The sequence below is a fragment of the Phaseolus vulgaris genome, chromosome 11 (assembly GCF_000499845.2).
Source record: "Phaseolus vulgaris cultivar G19833 chromosome 11, P. vulgaris v2.0, whole genome shotgun sequence".
In the NCBI taxonomy this organism is placed as follows: Eukaryota; Viridiplantae; Streptophyta; class Magnoliopsida; order Fabales; family Fabaceae; genus Phaseolus; species Phaseolus vulgaris.
In genome coordinates, this window is record NC_023749.2 from 2119463 (window position 1) to 2140782 (window position 21320).

General features: G+C 32.1%; 1 protein-coding gene across 5 annotated transcripts; it reads right to left on the reverse strand.

The window, feature by feature from the left end:
- Positions 1-596: 596 nt before the first annotated feature.
- On the reverse strand, positions 597-16057 carry LOC137830288 (DDT domain-containing protein PTM). 5 transcript variants are annotated; one of them, XR_011084206.1, is made up of 12 exons: positions 15807-16057; positions 13929-15688; positions 13212-13823; positions 11645-12785; positions 10554-10836; positions 10324-10448; positions 8919-9379; positions 8596-8624; positions 5862-6533; positions 5491-5693; positions 1615-1881; positions 597-1305 (listed from the first exon to the last, which is right to left on the reverse strand). XR_011084206.1 is itself a non-coding variant. In XM_068637775.1 (11 exons), exons 2-11 carry the CDS (start codon positions 15671-15673, stop codon positions 1300-1302), a joined length of 5277 nt encoding a protein of 1758 aa, XP_068493876.1. In that variant the 5' UTR covers positions 15674-15688; positions 15807-16057; the 3' UTR covers positions 597-1299. The 5 variants fall into 5 exon arrangements, 2 of the variants coding, with proteins under 2 accessions (XP_068493876.1, XP_068493795.1); XR_011084208.1 differs by having other exon boundaries at positions 13929-15729; positions 15807-15949; XR_011084201.1 differs by having other exon boundaries at positions 13929-16042.
- Positions 16058-21320: the final 5263 nt, after the last annotated feature.

Here is a 21320-nt window from a genome sequence, read left to right on the forward strand (position 1 = left end):
TCAAATAAAATATAAAAGTTGGTAAATATAAAGTTTATTTAATTATTATTACAGCTAAATAGACGTGAATGACATTTTATAATACGACAATTACAAATAACATGCTAGGCTATTTTATGGCATGACATAATTTGAATATATCATCACATCACAAAATGTAATTTAACAGTTCATACCTTATGTTGGAGACTTGTTTGTGTTTATGTTTTAAGATATAGCAAAATTTAGCGTGATATAAAATTAGTTTCAATTAAAAAAATGCTCTAAATTAAAAAAAAAAACACATTAAAAAAAGTGTAATCCAATTATTTAAGTCTAAGTTTGGATAATAATATTTTAGATTTAACTCAGACCATTTCTATTTAGCAACTCTTATTTTAAGATAATTTTAATTTTTAAAAGTAAAATTTGGATATTAAAAATGGATATTTCAGTAGGAATATAATTTCTTTTAGCAATAATGATAAATTCTATAAATTCAATGATTTTTGAACCAATACTAGAACAAGTAAATTATTGGTTAAAATTAATGGTTATATACTTTAACGTGTTAGGAAGCAAACGCTCAATTTATAAGACATAGTTTTACAACAATCATACAAGAATAAAAATTTATTAACAGATTTAAGCTATGAATTCGTTCCAAAATTAAGAAACAAACATTAGTGTTCAGTTCAAACTACAAGTAAAATGGTATAAAGGGTATCTTGGAATCAGCATGTTAATCTATGCAGTGTTGAACTCTGGTGAACAAGAAAGCAAAAGAACTTCCAAGAAGCTCCCCCTTTCTCCCATGCTTCAGTTTTCACCAATACAACGAACGAGAAAACCAGCAGAAAAATCTTTACAGAGGAAGATTCTATTTACTATCTGCGATGATCAATATAATCTATACTGAGATCTTGTATGATTTATATACTCCATTCCTTTAAAAGAGTTTGACAAGACATTAGTGAAATCAGTTCAAAGAAGACAAGGCCCTACATTAAAGAATGCTACAATGAATTTTGATGGGTTAGAATAACAATCATGAATGCAATTGATGATGATGTATGAACTCTACTATGTCCCCATTACAATTATCTTCAGCCTTTAAGCTAAGCATGCTTGTTGAAATAGAAGGCAATTGGGCAGAAGCATGATCAAAGCAATTGTTCATTGCCCTACACTGAACCTGTCAAAGGACAATTCTTTTTATAGTGAAAAATCATTTGCCACAAGATCCTGCAGGAAAAGAAAAACAACCCTACAAGAAGCTGGCATCTGATGTCCCGCCATGACTTTTTTTAGTGCAGATCATCAAACCTGCAATGAAGATAAATAAACATAAGAATCTTTCACATACTGAGTTGTATAAACAAATAAAAGCTTCTTGTTTAGTAGGATGAGGCCATTTTTGACAACCAATAGAAACATAAGTTTGTCAATGTACAAGTACCAATTGAATTGGATACTCGAAGGGGACAATATAACTTGTCTATGGGATACCACAGAATTATAGATACAAGTTTATTTCGAAGCATCGAAGTTAAGAAATTGTACACAACCTTAAGACTACAAATTCTTCGTTAAAAACTACCAGCAATTTTATTTTGAAAAGGACAGGGGTAATACCACTTCTCACTTGCTGATTCAATTGTTACACTAGAAGGCTCCTCACCAACTACTGTATGCAACATTTTCAGATTATAACCCAAATGATCCCTCGTATTTAGGAAGAAAAACCAATCCTCCAAGAATCTGAACCCGATTTCTGTAAACCCATTTATCTAACTAACTAGCTGTATCAATATGCATCTTCCCACAAAAACATTTGTATCATAACCCCAGCACAGTGAAGATTTCATCCATGACTGCCAACAGTATTTAAGTGCAAGGGATCTGCAATGACAAGTGGAATTTTCACTTTCAACCCATGTATTACAAAACTAACGTAAAAACTACAGAAAGGTTTTATGTCATCTTCTCAAAAAGGGGGAACTATAAAAACAATAATGTAGATGTCATGATTCATGAACAATGTACACATTCTGACATGAAATTTGACAACACATTCATCAACTAAATTTTTTCCAAGGACTTAATTTTTTATTAACGTAACTGCCCAATTATTTGAGGGGAGAGAAAGATTTGCGTACAACTCAAGAATACATAAAGAAGCACACTATAAAGTATAGTATTATTTATAAACAAAAATACCAATAAATTAAATTGTCACAAAAATATCAGAATAACAGGTGGCATCACCCATTATTTTGTAGATAAATAAAAAAAAATAGTTTAATTGTATGTTAGAACTTTTATAATACTCATCTGATATTCTGACTATAACTAAGATTTTAGATTCTTTAAAAGATATAGCAATCATTGTCGTCAAAATCAGATTCAACCAGTTGAATTAGTCACTAGATTGGTTCATTTAACCCTGAAAACCAATCTTGTATAGAGAACTGGTATAAAATCGATTGAACCAATGTCCAAAACAGTGCAAATTGGGCCAAAAACAGAGTTTAACTATTTGATAGAAAAAATATTTTAAATATTAAGAAACTCCATACTGTGATAATTGATGTTATAATGACCGACATTATGTTGATAGATAACTATCATTAAATTTGTATACTTTTAATTGTAATAACTGATTATTATTGTGTTATTGAACTTAAATAATATGACATTGATTAATTTCATGTTTAATTTTTGTAGAAAACAGCAAAAAAACACAATAAAAGAGGGTTAAATTGTGCTTTAATATCCTTTTAATAAAAAAAATCATAAATATTGTCTGATTACTCGTACGATAGTTTTATATGACAAGTAATCTGTTAAAGTCTTTTTATCCTTGGTTTGGTATGATAGAATGTGACACATGCAACTTTATAACTTAATAGATTTATTTGTTTTAAACCGTTTTTCAAACTTAGTTTTTCCATTGATTCTCCCTTAAATTAGCACAAACAATAATAAAATGCAAAGTAAAAGAGACAAGAGGAAAGAGAAATATACACTATATTTTTATACTATTTTGCTTGTCAAGGCAGACTACGTGCAGTTCTCAATCAACGGTTTGAGTTCCACAAAGCAAACTAATGCTACAAAGTACAATCATATATTCCTTGGGCTTGTAGCCACTCCTGGGTAACTAACCCCTTGAGTATCGTTAGGGCTCATAGCCACTCTTGACTAACCCCCTTGAGTATTGTTTGGACCACAGTGACTAAAATCGAGTATTCTTTGGACCCAACCACTCTTGGCTAAAAGTGAGTATTCTTCAAAACAACAGTCACTCCTAGCTAATAATCGGTATTCTTTTCCAAATAACCACTCTTGGCTAAGATAAGTAAATTATTTTATTAGTGATCCACAAATCACAAGGTTGCTCACGAGAGAGTGATAGTGTCTTTCGACATAGACAAGGTTATTCTTTATCTTCTAGTTTGCTACGTGAACACGAACAATGTTCTCTATGATGCTTCTAAGCGTGTAAAAATTTGAGCAACGTTTTAGCACAATGCAACGTGGTCTCCCTCTTCTTAATGGATGGCTTTAAATAGGCACTGTAGAATATAACCATTGCAAATTCGTTTCTGGCTATTGATTAACTTCAACTCACTTAAATGTCTTTATTGTGTATGATTAGCTTAATTATGAAGGTTGCATTAAATGCATTCGTGCAACATTAATTGCTCTTTCCTTTTTCACGCAACATCCTTGATAGCTAGTAGTACATATTTCCCTAAGTTGCATATCCTTTTACACCCAACATAGTAAAAATGTGCATCATACTAGACAAATAGTTGGGCAAGAGTTGACATATGTTAGTCTTAGGGAGTTGTTGAAGAAAGAAACTTTAGCTCTTTATCCAATAGATCATTGATGTGATGTGACTTGTGCTTGAATGATATTCTTGGTAGACGAAAGTAACAGACATTCCCTACAACATAGAATAAGTATGTATATGATCGTCTAGTATGAAGTTAGCTTAAATCTACGGGTGCATCGTCCGAGCATATCCATATTTGATCCTACGTAAAAGAAGGCAACATAGAGTTGTATCGTCTGATAGACAGATGAAACACTTGCGTCTTACATAATCTGTTGTTGAACTAAAGGTATCATCTTCCAGACGAAGCATGAACATGTTTTACACTTAGTTGTTTTCAGCACTTAATCAAAATCAAGGGTGTTGGACTTTTCCCCAACAATTTTGAATATTATATGGTATGTAACGACGTTTAAGTGAAATTTAGTTTCAATATTATAAAATTGATTTTATTGATAAAGGATATTAAAAAGTAAAATATCATTTAAATACAATTGCTTGAACCACTACCAAAGCAAGTTCAATGACCTACCCAATTTTTAAAAAATCTTAAAATCAATAACTCATTGATGGTAGACTGTTTTTCCCATTCTGATAGGGATCCAGGTCCAACTATCCTAGTACACCAGATGTCATTTAACCCAATGGCCATTAAGACCGGGTCTATTACTGTTCTAAATGCCATGTCACTCTGACCAATGAATCAATCAAGTGTTTGATCCAAATAAACTATTGAACAACATCGAGAAAAACCAGTCTAAACCTAGGAAAAACATGTAAAAAGACAATTCACAACATGTAATGAAAAATGCTTAATGTATTATTTTTCCCTTAAAAAATGAAAAGTCAACCTAAAGTAAGTAAATATCATTTTCTTTTTTAATTTAAATGTGAGCTTGTTCTTAGTAATGGACACTTTTGTATTTTTGAAACTTAGGCCTATTCAATATGATATGATTTCAACACTAACTTTTAAATGTTAAGAATTCATAAAATGGTGTTTCATTGTTAAGCATTTAGTGTAGTAAATTAAAATATTATCTTTCGCTAATCTTATTAATGTATATGTATTACTTAATTACAATTACTGTTATTATTTATTAACACCAACTTGGTCAAAACGAAGCCAGTAAGCCTTGAACGAACTTTTTTTACTTATACCATTTCAATTTAAACAACATTGAGTTCTAAAAAGCCTCCTACAAGTTTATTCTCAAATACCCAAGAAAAATATTTTCAGGGGTAGTGTTAGTTAAAGGAAAGAGGGAATAGATCTGTGAATTCTGCTACGTAGAGGAATTTAAGGAGGGGAGGGAAGGAGGGGCTCATGTAAATTTTCCACTTTCTGGCTTTTAGCTCTCTTTGGCCCAGAACAACTGTTGCTCTTCATATTTCTGCTCACTATTTTTCTCAACAAATTCATACAATACCTTTTCTCAAGATGTTCATTTTATGCATAATTTACAAAGATTAGGAAACAGACATGGATAAACCAGTAATAAAGATTTTCTAACATTAGGAAACCTGATGTGAGAGCATAAACACTAGAGAAATTTCTTATTCAAAACTTAATAAATTATACAAAATATGCATCATTTGTTCATTTGACCTTTTATCATTTCATTCTCTAGTTCAAAACAAGTCAGACTTAAAAGAGGGAAACATACCTCACTTAAAGGTTGAAGAGAAACAGGATTACATAATTCCTCTGCACACTCATTTGCAGCATTGCTTTCAGGACGAGACAATGCATTAAGTTTCATATGAGGACAGATTGGAGCAGTTCTATCAATACAAACATGGCACTTAAATCCAATAAGTTGTTTGACATTCTCCACATTAAGCCCAAAAGCATCACCATGAAACCAATCTGCATAATTAGCATAGTATGTTCAAAATATATTTTGATAGATGTTAAAAAGGTATGTGTGCAGAGATTTATGATGTTATCTTCTTAACTTGCCAAAAGTATTTGACTCTTCCTTTTCACACCCATCCCCAAGACCAAAAGGAAAAAAAAAACAAATGAGAAAAGTACCTCCACATATTTCACACGCAATATAATTCAAGGTGCGTCCATTCCCACAACAAAGGCAGCAGTTAAGACAATCAAGAGAGCCAGAAAAATCTTCAGAGGAAACAATAGTCTTCTTCTCTTTAAATAGCATTACTCGTTCGTCATTTGGCTTCCGAGACAACTGAAGACCGTTAAGCCAATAACTGCTACAGAATTTTGTTCTTGTCCTTCTTGTAGTAACTGCTAACTTCGTACATTCACCAGTAGTTTCAATGGACTCCGGAGAGGCCACCTTCTTGGATTTACTTTGCTTTCCTTTTTTACGTCCCACATTCTTTTTACCAAGCTTTCCTTTTTTACGTCCACCATTCATTTGACTTTGCATATACAAGGATTTGGCCTTCCTAGTAGAGCGACGAAGAGGTACACTTGATTGGATATTCTTACTGTTTCGAGATCTTACCTGCCGTACCTTACTCAATGCCTTTTTGTTGCCCTTGAGGTTTACTGATTTACAAACTGAAGGCATAGTTTTACGTTTCTTTGCTTGAATCTTCTGCAGTTTTGAGTCAACTTTTCTTTTATTGGTATTAGTCTTTGCATGCAACCCATCCTGACATTTGTGACATGAATATGTGCTTCCAGTAGTTCTTGTGCCACCTGATTTCCTGACATGTCTCTTGTGGAAGTATCCTATAAATTATAAGATGATAATAAGATATTGAAGTGCAAATACAATTTATGAAAAACAACCAAAAATTCAAATTTGAAAAAACACAAGATAGCAAAAGAAAACAAAACAGTAGTCAAGGCTTAGTGAAGCATACACATAGTACTGCTCACGTGAAAAAAGATTAAGAAAAATCTTCTAGCTTCGATCACTGAATTATCATATGCTGTAAATTTGAAACACATTCATAAATAGAAACTACTATTTCTAGGATGTAGGGTAGCTTTAGTCATCATAACAGATGCTTTGACCATACACCTAGTCAAAATGAGATCTCAACAAACCCTCCCATCAACCAGGATAGGAAATTTTAAGACACCCGTCACAAGACCCAGGATAGGAAATTTTAATTTCGGATAGCAGCATGCCCAAAAATTGCGGTAGTATAATAACCATACTTGGAATTATTTAATGACCTATTTTGGAGACCTCATACAGACTAAAAATATGACTGAATTAATAATATGTGTGTAAACCTCACATTTTACAAACTAATTTTGTGAGGTTGAGTTAAGTTTAAAGTTCACCTTCTAAGATAGTTTCAAAACCTATCCTAACAAAGGTTGTAGAATCTATCGTATCACCCACTATGGGGCCACTGTCAAACCAACCACCAATAAATATTTATTCCCATGCTTGAGATGTTCCATACTCAATGGGAGGGAATGTGTTAGAGATCCTACATCGACTAGAGATATGGACAAATTATAATAAATAAGTGAGTGTAAACCTCACCTTACAAGTCAGTTTAATAGAGTTGAGTTAAGCTTAAAATTCACTTTATAAGAAACTATATACATAATACATGTAAATTATCAAAAATGATAAAAATACTAAATATTCATGACAGTCGTAATTAACAATAAAAGGGTCACAAGGGTCTTGAAAAAACATACATGTAAACAAAAGTAATATACAAGTTTCCTAGATAGGAACAACATCGTCTTCTAATTTCAAGTGATACATAAAAATAAGTAAAAAACCCACAATATAGCATACATAAAAGTATAGTTCCATTTCATGATAATATTTCCAAAAGGTGTATGAAACCAATTTTAAGACTTGTTTAGTGGTTTGAGCTTTTATGAGTGTTCTTTCTTCACATGGCATCAAAAACTCAATGAGAAAGTGATTAAGTGCACAATCCTTAACATCCCTCTTCATGGGTAATTTGAATTTTTTAGCACAAAGTACAGAATAGGCTTGGGCAGTTTCCATGCTTCAAGCTTTTGCTTGAAAGGGCAAGTCGAAGATATAAAACCAATCACGGGCTTTTATCCAAACTATTTGATTTTATTCTTGTTGATAAATATTTTTTAAAATCATTTAATAGAATAAACATAGTTTGACACTTCAGAAACTATCAGCAATGATGGGAGTGGCAGCAACAGGGTAGAAAAATCTATGGCATTGATGGGAAAAAAGTGGTTCTCAAATCTTGTACTATAACATAGGAGTAGATACTTTTTTTATTCATACAAACATACAAGTTTTTGCTTTTAGCTCCCACAAAAAAAAAATATAATATAATTCCTGTATACCCTATTTCAGTCCTTTCCATTCAGAAATGGTGATGTTGCTCCATCTAGTAATGGCACATAAGCCTTTTTCTAACAATGGGTTATAACATGGCAATATCTGACGGAATCAAGAAAGCCTTTTTGCAGCAGGACGAAAAACGAAAGGTTTGAGTATTACAGAGATCACACAAAAATTTACAGGGACTAGGACTAGAAGCAAAAAGTGGTACAAAAAAGATTTAAACTAAAACCAGATTATTGAGGAGAGGCTTTAAGAAAACTATATAAATAAATATACAAAAAACAATTTTTGTGTTTCAAAAAATAGTAATCATGTTACAAAACATCCTCTAAGCTTTTAAGATAGCAGTTCCTTGACAACACCTTTATAACAGTGTCAGATGCAGTAAGATACAAGTTATACGTTGAAATCTAATATAAAAAATAGTTAAGAAAATTGTAAAACAAATAAAACCATTCGCTATATTAGAAGACAAATACACACCTTTGCAATGAAGGCACCTCACAGCATCCCTGCCAATTTCATTTAAAGGAGTATGTGTATTAGTGGGTATATTTTTACAAAATAAATTAAACACTTAATAAGACAGGAAGATTTCAGTGTAATTGACAAGTACACACAAAAGTAACAGAAAAAGAAATAGGTTATCTTTTCTTTTGCATTTTAATCAGGAAAAAACATAGTCTGATCCTCAATCAACTAAAACAAAACTAGCATGAACAAGATTAAAATGCAAAAGCAAAGATAACCCATTTATAAAGTAACAGAAAAAGAACTAGTCAAAACACGAAAAATACTACAAATACCTCATTGAAACAACTTTGTTGCAGTGCGCGCATTGATGACAATTAGATCTTTCCAATCTTGTAAATAGATATGAAAATCCCCTTTCCTGAGGAATTTTCTTGTTTACTCTACCAATCTCAAGAACTTTTCCAAGTTTCTTATCAGTGGACTTGCGAACAATTCTTCTTTCTTCAAAATTCTTTAGAAGATGCATTGGAACATAAGACTCCTCTAGCCAATATTTTTTTCTCTCACTAGAGGATTGTTCCAACAGAGAACCATGTTTAATAACAACATCTGGCATAGCCCTTCTCTTTCCAAAATCAAGAAGATATTTCACAGATTGCCCTTCAGTGCACTTTCTGCGTACTATTGATTTTTTGAACAGCCTGACTGATTTTCTAGATTCCTTGTCCAACACACATAAAGGATGATTGTTCTCAATATCAAGCCACCTTATGTTTGAATAAAGCTCTCTAATCTGAAAAACATAAATAGTTTCTTAGATTAAAATGTATTTCTAAACAAGAAAACAAGACAAGTTTATAAGCTTATACTGATAATGAAAGGCCAAAGTGTAACATCAAACAAATGATACTCATACTCATAACGTGTATACAATATAAAGATTACACTATGTGTTTGCTTTGGATCCTCTTCAAATTTAGATGGCAGCATTATTTTCCCTTATGCAGCCGTGTTACTCTATTTTTTTAATATTTTGGATACAATAATTGCATGAACAGCAGTGCTACTCTTCAATAATTTCAGTCTCTCACTCTTCTCTAATCTCTACTAGGGAGAGGTTTCTTCATAAAAAACTTTCTGGGAAATCTATAATTTCCTTGATAAACAAGCCCTTTGTATATATAGTAACTCATGACAATAATACAACAGATACGTTGACCTCATGTAGCACCTTCTCCTAGTGCAGCTCAAGTTTGGAAACAGTAGTCCACTGATGTTTCCAATGTTCAGAGGTCTTGTGCTTCACAGTAATGGTTGATGAGCACGACAAATATTGGGCAAGCCCATTCATTTTGTAACAGTTTCAGTGGTCTGTTTGAAAGTTTGGACAAAAATAACAATTAATTTTTTTCCAAATTCTCATAAATATGGTCAGAGCAGAATGGCTTGCCCTTTAGCAGAATCTCTTTGCTCCTAGCTTTCATCTCTACCCTGCTCAGTTCATGGACGTTACAACAGAATTCTCCATCATTTAATTATTTATAAGTCACACAAGAAAAAATAGACAACTTTGTAGCATTCTTACAGACTTGAACCTTTCTATTCCTTGTTTATTACTTCCTCTGTTTTGGATTATGACTTCTCCTATTTGTACTTCCCTTTTTTTTGGCTAAAACATAACAAATCTTAAGTTTACACCACAGCAATTATGATCTTCAACAAGACAGGTAGTCATACCTGTAAAGCAAGCTGCTCAGCGCTTGTTGACATCTCAACAGCTGCTCGCCAGGCAACAAATCTGCTTCTCCGTGCAAAGTCGGAATTCTCAAGATATAAAATTCCTGGTATCTTATTACACCCACCTGCAGAATTTCACAATTTCAAATTAATTCAAAACAACCATTCAAATGGATGTGCTCCTAACACAACCAACATGCATGGCATACAAAAGAGAATAATTTGCAGACCTTGTCTAGCAGCCTTGGTAACCAAGGAGTGAGGCAAAGCCTTCAAATTAAACAATTTTCGGGAAAGCCTGCCACCTCTCCACCAGTACATCCCCAAACCACTAGCACCGTTTGAAGATGAACTGGTTTCAGTATCTGAATTCCTGACCCTTTTCTTTCCAATACCATGTCTGGAAGATGTGCGTGATACCACAATATGAACAGCGGATCCCATTGTAGGAACAGAATCCACATGCTTTAACCAATCTGCTGAAAGAGCAAAAGGCCGCAAATTGGATTCTAACTGCCAAATAAAACATTATAGAGTGTCAGAGATTTAACTACAAATATTCAGAGAGCAATGTAAACAAAAAGCTAATGTTGGCCAGCCAACCAGAAAATACGTGTTTTTTTGTTGCTAGCAGTAAGATCTAGTGATTCTACAACACAGTTTCAGCCTCATTAAAACCAAAGGTGGCACAAAAAGCAAACAGAGAGAAAATAGTAAAAAGATATACCTCTGGTACATTTATGGAAACATATACACATTTATAAGGTGTGACCACCTGATACTTATCATTTATTTTGTCAGTCAGTTATATCACTTATATATCCCTTAGCCAAATCTGGCCACCAAACCATCTTAAATTTGTTGGAGAACAGGTTCTGTTTACAGCTCTATGGTGCTCTGCTCAGGTTGGTTTAAAGGAAATTGATATTACTGATTTGCAGAATGATACAACTCTGTTGCCTCTATGAGCCAATTTGGCTATACCATTTTCCTCTTTATTCTTTTTAGGAGGATTTAAGATCCTTCTCCCACCAAATGTACATTATATGTTCTTCATCTATCAAATAAAGTCAAAGAAAAAAGGGAACAAAACCTTTTAGCACATTCCAAGTAAAAATATCAACTACACACTCATGGGCAGTATTAAAACTATATTTAAATTAACAAAAATGGTTTTCTGTATTTAATTGACTTCCAGAAATTGTAAAAAGAAAAGAGCTTCCCGGTGTTATACTAATATCTCAAAACTTGACAGACATAAAGGAGTTAAAGTATTCATGTCTTTAATAAAATGATTGACAGAGAGAAAGCATATCCTTACAAGAAGCAATAATCGCTTAACACGAATAAAATCAGATGTCGTCAGAAGATCCTTATGCCAAAGATTAGTTTGATGCAGATTCAACCATGGACCCAGTAAAAGCCCACGTAACCGAACCTCAAGAGAGAAGATAAGACATATGATATCTCTAAGATGTCCATTCTGGATATTCCTGGGTTGAAGCCCAACCAAAGTGTTATTAGGCACTTCCCAAACAGGTTTCACAACAGAATTAAACAAACAATCCCTATCTTCATTAGCAGCTTTGCAAGTAAAGCACCATCCACATTTTTCTTTTTGTGCAGCTGCATCCAGGTTGGGAATACTTGGCCAACAAAAGTTAGTAGATTTCTTCATAATGACCTTTGCTTGATCTGAAATAAATTCTTCTTCAGACATTGCAAGAATCTTATTCGTCTTTTCAGGCAACTTACACATCAACTCCTGCGCAACAAATGAAGCTGTTCGGGCAAAGCTATAATAGTTTACATAGTCAATTCCACAAGGTGCTTCTGAAGTATCCTTACTGTCCGGGGAGGGGGTACTGCTAGCACCTACAGATCTTAAATTTATTTTATGTCCCACATCCAAGCTGGAAGATGTCAAAGAACAATCGGGATGTAGTCTTTCTGGTACTCCTGGCTGATTCAGGGATTCATTACATCTACTGAAATCATTGAGCCCATACATCTGAACATTGTTGATGCCTGTTCTCGTCTGTGTGGTATCAGCTGATCCATCTGAAGCAACACAATGACTTTCTATGGTGGTTGTCGAGTCTAGGCAGTTCCCAACTTTTGGAAAGTCTTGGCCAATTCGCATACAACAGTCAATAGTTGAATTTTCATCCAACTTTCCTTGATCATTGGCCTGCTTCTTGTTCAAACATGTCTCTGAAGTAAAAGGAGCCAAAGATGTATACAAAGTAGAATATTCTCCCTTCATCTGCATGTTCTTGCCGGAAATTTGATTCAAGACACTATCCCCCAAACTCAAGTCACCTCTGATATCCCAATGCTTATAGATAGCCATTAGTATGCCTCCATATAAAGGATGCATAGATTTTAGAGCTTCAATTACTATATGTATATCATTTTGGTGGTAGTAATAGAACAATGGCCCTGCTTCAGATGAGCTTGACCTGCAAAGGTTTCAGCATTCAAATAAAGTGAGAATATACTAAAATGATAAGAGGCAGGCACAGAACAGTTTAGACTTTGGACGTGTAAGATATGGTTTGCTTTTTCACAATGACAAGAACACTAACCACTTCAAATTTCAATGGAAAAAACTAAATCTAGTAAAGAGTCGGTTGTGAAGAATTATCAAATAGACAAGGACAAGCAAAACTGTGGGCAATCTATATGTTGTCCACTAGATGTCCTGCATGAAACTTTTCTAATACATGGGGATGGCAGTGGGACAAGCTGCCAAGCAGCCTAGATGTTGAACACAAAGTCACACCCATTTCCAATAGAAGAATTTTATGTCACTTATAAAAGAATGTTTAGCAAGCTACGGATAGAAAACAAGTGCCGGACACACTAACAGGTATAACTACACTTACACTAACAGGTAACCGCAGCTGTTGAAATAGACACTGCCATCCATATCCATCCCTAATAAGTCTGCTCCTCGAAGTGACCTTCGTGACTTCATCGAAGCCCTGTGTTTGCCAATTCCACACTCAGGGCAATACCAGTCACCTTCAGGCAGTTTGTCACTGGCAATTCCAACACATCGTGAGTGGAATGCTGCAGGGCAACCATCACAGCATATTAAACTACCATCCATCTTGCACAGGCAACATTCGTCACTGTTCCAGTCAGTCGTGTCATCTACATTCTCCTCAGTCAAGCAGGAGCCACCAGACACATCCATTACAGCTCTTCTTTTCTTGCCAGAGTCAAAATACATATTCTGATCAAAACCCATATCAGTCTCCGCCACCAAAGATCTTCTGTTAAGCTCTGACCTTATAGCTTCCGATTCAATCATCTCATCACACAGGTACTGGAGAATCTCAACCTTCACAATTACAGGTTGTTTGTAGTAATCAGTTATGAACATTAGACGTTTAAGATCAAAACCAGTTTTAAATCCTGAGCCATGAATCAGAAGGTACTCCGCCATGAAAATAGGCCATGTGACCAGGTCCAAAAAATCCCAGTTAAGATTCCTGCATTAAAGTAAAAATATATAAATAGAGAACTTGTAAGGATAAGACAGTCAAACAGATGGACTAGTACAATAGTATGACCAAAGAAAAATTAAATAAATATACCTCAGGCAATTCGATGCAGATTCGCAACCCTCATTGGAAAGGTATTCCAAATGCTTTCTCAGAGTTTGCAAAATAGAAACATGAATGCTGTCAAATAATATACTTGGAATTTCAGACTTCAGTGCAGCTACAAGATCCTCCAGCTCAAATGGACTCAAAAATAATAAAGTACTGAAAGATCTGAAACAGGCATAAATAGAAAAAAGTTCAAGAACAGGAACGTCGTCTAAATTCAAATTTGTAGAAGACGGGGGCAATTGCAGCTTTGGAAGAGGATTGTTGTATTGCTTGTATTTCGGACAATCGTCATATTGCTCAGATTTCTGAGAACCAGGGATTAGAGGCTTTTCTTCTGTTAAGGCATCGGTTCCCAAGGTTACCAAAGGATCATCATCAGCCACTTCCACTTCAACGATGCTTGAAACCTGTTTTATAGCTGATGCCCGACGAGAACTCCTCCTTAAAACTGTTTCTGGCACGGCTTCTGGATTATCTGATAATTTTCTTCTTTTCCTTCTGCTATTTTCTCGTTTGCGTGGACTTCCTGGAACATCTTGGAATTTTTCTTGTTTGCAAGGAGTTCCTGCATCATCTTGGTATTTATGAATTATGGCAATACCACCTTCAGAAGGACAATCAACTTGCTGAGCCTCCCCAAAATCTGAATCCCTAACAGATATTGCACTTGAAATCTGAAGAGAATCAATAGCCCCTGCGTCTTCTTTGCGACTGGCTCCTCCATTTTCCTCAACCAAACACCAAGAACCATCTTTAGATGGATGATCAAAAGAAACATGAATTCCCTCCAATTTAACCGCATCAAAGGCGTGATTCAAATTACCATTAATACCGCCACCTTGCACAGAACTATTATTAACATATATCTCTTCCTTTTGGGGCAGCCCCATCTTACCAAACAAAACATTACCCACCTCAGAATGTCCATTTCTGAGGTCATCACACCGTGTTTCCTTACCATCTTCACATACTACCTCCACATTCAAATCAAAGTTACATTCCCGCTGCATTGCCTCTGCTCCCGAACCCAAGTGACCCACATTCGGGCCACCAACATCATCCTCATTACTCACATCCAAATTTAAATCAATGCAATCTCTTCTCTTCAAACCATCCTCAGCCTCAAGAGGCAAACTACACCCATCATTTAAATTTAAATCCTCATCCAGATTAAGCCTAGCATTCAAATCAAGTCCATCTTTAACACAACTAACATTTCTAGATAAACTCTTGTTCAAACTATCTTCTAACCCAATTTCCTCTCTCAAACTTTCTCTAACCCCGTTTACCTCCTCACTCCCATTAACATTGCCCTCCGGACTCCCTCTATTCTTACTTACACCATCCAAAATTCTCTCTAACTCACCACTCTCCAAACCCAAACCCCCACCACCAGCAGAAGAAACATGCCCATCCAAAACCCCCCTTAAATCACCACCCTCCGCCACCAAATTCTCTCCAACATTACCTGAACCTGCTCCAGCATCGCCCTGCCGCTCGACGCGGCGACGCTTCTTAGGTTTCCGCCCGACTCGAGGCTTGGCCTTGGCACTCTCCGGTTGCAATTGCAAGAGAGAAGCGACGTCAGAGGACTCCAACTCCTCCGAATCACCTTGTTCGTAAAGGATCTCGAAAAAACCAGAGGAAGGGTCGTACGATTTCACTGTTCCCGAAACAATCCCAACCCCCTTCACCTCTTTCTTAACGGTCTTCCCCACGAACTCCATCGCCACACTTCAATCCTAACACGGGAAATGATCTCCGTGAGCAATTAGGTCCGTAACTAAGAAAAAGTCAAAAAAAAAAAATGATGAAGAAGAAAGAATAAAGAAAAAGTGAGGTGAGAGAGAGAAGCAAAACCCTTGTGGTGGAGTTGGGTGCAGCAGAAGAACAGAACAGAGAGCAATTGGAAGTGTTTGGGAATTGAAATGAAGAAAAGGAAAGAGAGAAACAGAAAGGATGTGGGAGTTGGGAGAAAACCAAAGGCAAAAAAGACTCTCTCTCTCTCTCTTTCTCTCTCTCTTTCTCTCTCAAGTGGAAGTGGGTCAAACCAACTAGTGCGAACTGCAGAGAGAGAAGAGAAATCAAACAGTAACAAGAAGAAATCGTTCACATTTTCAAACACTTTGTTGTTTTTTTTCTTTACGAAATTATTACAGTGTGGAATTAATCTTTTATTTTATTGTATAGAAGATAAAATAGAAATGCATTGTTCAGAGTAAGGGCAGTTCCTAGTTGGTTGCTTTTTCTCCTTTTTGTTATTACATCTGCAACTCTTTTCTTTTGACTCTTTTTTAACATCTTTGAATTACTTCAATTTTTATCATTTTATAAAATATTTCGTTTTAATTGACTGATAATTTAAATAACGACAATTATTTTTCATTATATAAAAAAATAAAAAATCTAACCATACTTTTGACTCTTTTTTTTTAAAAATGTGTATCTGTTCTTAACACCTTTGAATTACTTGAATTTAATTCCTTTGGATCTTATCTGTATATTGATAAATAAAATTCAAAGTCTTAAACCATAGAACACATTTATACATTTTCTTTGAAAATTTATAAAATTTGTTGTGACACTGGTTAAGGTAATTATGCTGAAGCTCAAGATATAAGAGTGCGAAAATGAGATTAAGTATATCAGTTAAATTCTTTGAATCTATAGTCTTGTAACCTTTTCAATTATTATTTTACAAATTTCTAAAGTGACTGAATCAAGATGTGGAAAACTCAGGTTTTAACATTTCTAAGAGGTTTTGAGCACATTAGGTGAGAGCATACAATTTATTTATAAATAATGTTATTGAAATAATTTTTAAAATTTATTATTATAATATATATATATATATAATATTTATTTATTTTTGAATAAAAATATAGTGCTAGTTTCGTGTCTCAATGAAAAATCTTCTTCTTCTTGATTTTTAAGTGATATTTTAGTGGATTTCAAATACAAAATTTTGTTTTCTTATTCTCAATTTGTTCCAAATAATAATTATTGTTTATCTGAAATATTTACTTAGAGCTTCTACTAATGTGTTCAATAATCCCACATTCTTTAGGAGTTAAGTTCATGGACAATTTAAATATATTTTTTCTCTTAACTTTTCAAAATGTTTTTTAAAGATAAAATCATGATGAACTATAACTCGGATATAATAATTGACTTTAACAATATTATTTTAAGAAACTTAAGATTTTTTAAAATATTTAGAGTTTAAACCTAAATCACTTAATAATATATATATATATATATATATTAATTATATGCACGTATTTGAATATACAAGTATCTTGGATTGAATTGAAATTTATGTTAATATATTATGATACATTTTTATATATTTATTTTTATATATCTCAGATATAATTACATGTCCAAAATAGGTAACACATATTTTAGTGTCATAGAATAACCCTTTTGATAACTTTTAAATTGGAAGGTTTTTTTTTTCTCTCTTTTAGTTTTTGTTTTGTTTTCAATAATGGTCTTCTATTTGTCATAAGAGACAAGAAGAAATAAATGAAACAATAATAACCGTTTTTTTTTATTATTATTATATAAATTTAGTTTTTCACCATATATAATATGCACTATAGTAAAAATTGTCAGCATTGAAGAGTCACACATTAAAATTACCCATGTCAAATGCTGATGATTTCTGCACAATTTGTTAAAGTGTTGTATTTTGCATAAATTTTTGTAGGTCAGCTAAATTTTAACATCATTATCTTAAATATAATACCAACAAACATTAATGATTATTATAACATATCCAAATTTAAAACATGAAAAAAAATGTCTATAATTTGTACAGTTTCATTACTGATGTACAAAGCATTTGTATTTTTTTTTAAATCTACAAATCATAATTGGTCCAATGTTACTGAAGAAGAACTTTAACCTAATCCATGAAGTATATGAAATAAAAATTTCAATTCTTACATAATTATAATCATATGAAATAATAATGACATGAGACAATTAATGCAATAATTACATTGATTGAGGAGGTTGAGTTAATCAATGTTATTGGATTATTTTCAAAATAAAGTTTGTAATAAAACTGTACAATAAATTATACCAGTTATACATAATAATCCATACAAGGTTTAAAATATACAAATTTTAAAAAAGCAATCCCATATTACATTGATTACTGGTAAAAATCAATATAATAAGTTATAAAAAAAATTAAAACAATGTTTTTAAAAACTTTGAAAAAAAATTGTCGTCATATTACATCGGTCACAAATAAAAACCAATGTAATAATCTGTATAAAAAATATCTGAAACGTGTTTCTCTCTCACATTATCATGAATAAATGACATTATTATCTATTGGAGAAAGCATGGAAAAGAAGAGATTATTGAAATTAAGTTAAGGTATACTAAATTTTTATTTTTTTAAATAAAAGTTTTTATTTTAGGTATTACTATGTAACTTAATTACTAACACTCAAGAATAACAATATTTATTATCAATGAAGAAAATATAAGTTTGTTATCTTTTGTTTTTAATGAAACTTTGTTAATAATATTTTTATTTTTATTTGGATTATGTGTAATTAAAAATATAAATTAATTCACTGTTGCAACTTTCAAGTATAAATACAGTGGCAGTTATATATTTACATATCTATACCTATATATAAAGGGATTCCCCACTTTGTTTTTCTACTTTATCCTTGCTTAATATTTTGTTTTATCAATTTATTTTGGTTATTTTAGAAGTTAATAAAACAGTTTTTTTTTATTTTTTAATTTTTTTTTATTTGTTCTCACTACTTAACTGACAGGAAAGTGGAGAGAAATGGGTTACTTTTCTGTTTTAAACTAATATTCTTCTTTATTAAATAAGCGTTTTTTAATTTTAAAATTTTATTTTATTTGTTCTCATTGGCAGGTGAGTGTAGAAATTGGTTACTTTTCTATTTTAAAACTAGTATTCTTATTTATTAAATAAGTGTTTTTTAATTTTAAAATTTTATTTTATTTGTTCTCACTTAATGGGCAGGAAAGTTGAGAGATTGATAGTTTTATTAGGGAAGAGTGGAGAAAAAGGGGTGAAATGTGGGTTTATGCACGGTTACTTTTTTTAGGCAAAAAAAATTATATATAAGAAAACTATGAGAGAAAGAATATAGAAACATCTTAAAAACTATTGTCTGATGCTATTTGATATTCTTTCTAAAGAGTCCCAAGTGCGCGCAAATTCAATTTTAGTATTCTTTCAACAAATTCATTTTTGGTGCGTTTTCTTTCATATTTCTCAAGCACAAGAGGAAGAAGGAGATAGAGAAGAAGAAATGGAGAAGTTCCAAGCTGTGATGCTCAGCGTGAGCAAACGCCTTCATTGTTGACCCTTCCAACATCTAAATGCAAACGCACACAGTCTTCCTTGGCTGCCACTATGCCTCCCGCCTCTTCAAAATTCTAATTTTGAGATTCTAAAACAGTGTATTACTGTTCCTCTTCACATTTCATCACAGCCACTTCACCATGTATTCCGTTTCCTCAATGCTACAAAAACTCTAATTTTTAGATTCTGAAATGTGTATTACTAATTTTCTTCATATTTCATCTCTTTTATTTATCTTATTTTGTTTTTCCAATTTCTTTAATGTATACATTTTATTTTATTCTTTCCAATAAAGATGTTTAGTTTATTTTATAAATTAATAACTTCAATTTCTTTTCTCATTAAGAATCACATTATTAAAATAATATTACATTTGACTTATTGTGATAAAAAAATATAATTATTTAATTATTTTAAACATATTTAATAAAAATATATATATATCTATACCTATATATAAAGGGGATTCTCCTCTTTAATAGCTCTTAATTTTTTTCATATTTTATCCTTATATAAATATTTGATTATATTATGGACATTGTTGTCATTTCTTATTTTTTCTAAAATATGTAATATATGTGGAGGAACAATTTTAAATTGAAATAGAGGTTGGAGACGGTTTTGAATTGAAAAAGTGGTTACTTTTCAAACAGTTGCATAGAAAGAAGAATGTCTCTTCAAATTTGAGAGAAAGAAAAATATTAGTGGAAATACTGGAGAAGATGAGGTTTTGAATTGCAAAAGTGGTTAATGTGTGTGACATTCTTAGGAAATAAATTTTTTAAAGAATAAAACACTTAGAATGATGATCAATTACTCGCATTGGTTAAGCCAATTCACACAAAGTATAATAATTTTACATAATAATGATAATGTCATTTTTTATTTATAATATACTATAAATTTATATTGTTAAGATAAATGTGCAAATAATAATATTATTTATTCAAATTTTAATATTAAACATAAATATATATAAATAAAAAAAATAAGAAATGCGGATACATAGGCGCGTGAGCGCATGTGTTCCCGCTAGTTATATATAATAGTGATAGATAGGTAGGTTATGTTTGTGTGGTGAATAAGTATTCTTTTGGAAGTAAATATAAAAGGAAGTATATAATTGAGTATGAAACACCTATTATTAGTACTTCAATCCTACAATTATTACTATTAATATTTTATTCAAATAATTTAATTTATATTTTATTAACCATAGATAATTAACCTTAGTCACTTCCCATGGTCTATATATACACTTCACAAGGTAAATTCCCTATCTAGCACCATTTACACTTTTATTTCCCTATTTAGCACTCTTTTGTTTTTATTTCCCTATCTAGCACCCTTTTATTTTTTATTTCCCTAGCACCCTTTTATTTTTTATTTCCCTATTTAGCACCATTTCAAAAATAAATTAAAAAATAATAAATTATTATTTTTTTGATAATTTTAACTTTGAATGCATTAAAAAATAAATATTTTTAATGTTTAAAATAGTTATAAATATAATTAATAAATAAAGAAATGTGTTTTTACAAAATAAAAATAAAAAAGTAATAAATTTAAAATGTTTAGTTTAAAAATTATTTTTTTAAGAAAGAATAAAATAAAAAAATAAATTATACAACAACATAAAAGTTGAATATATAAACATAAATTAGTATTTATTTTTATTATTATTGATGATGTAATTATGTTAATTTCAAGTAAAAAATACAGGACATAATTATAAAAAAAAACAAAGTTAAATAATGATTGATATGGACATAAAAGAACAACATGATCGAAAAAAAGAATGTTCATATTCTCAAACACCAAGACACACATAAAGAATATGTCCCAACATTACTAGATTATGCACTTCTCGTCATTAATTATGTTTCATTTCGCACAAACTATTTAATGTACCACTGAAAAAAATATTAAATGAATTATCATCTTTCATTTATTTTCATTTTTATGATCAACATATACTTATTTTGTATCGCCTTATATCTCTTATA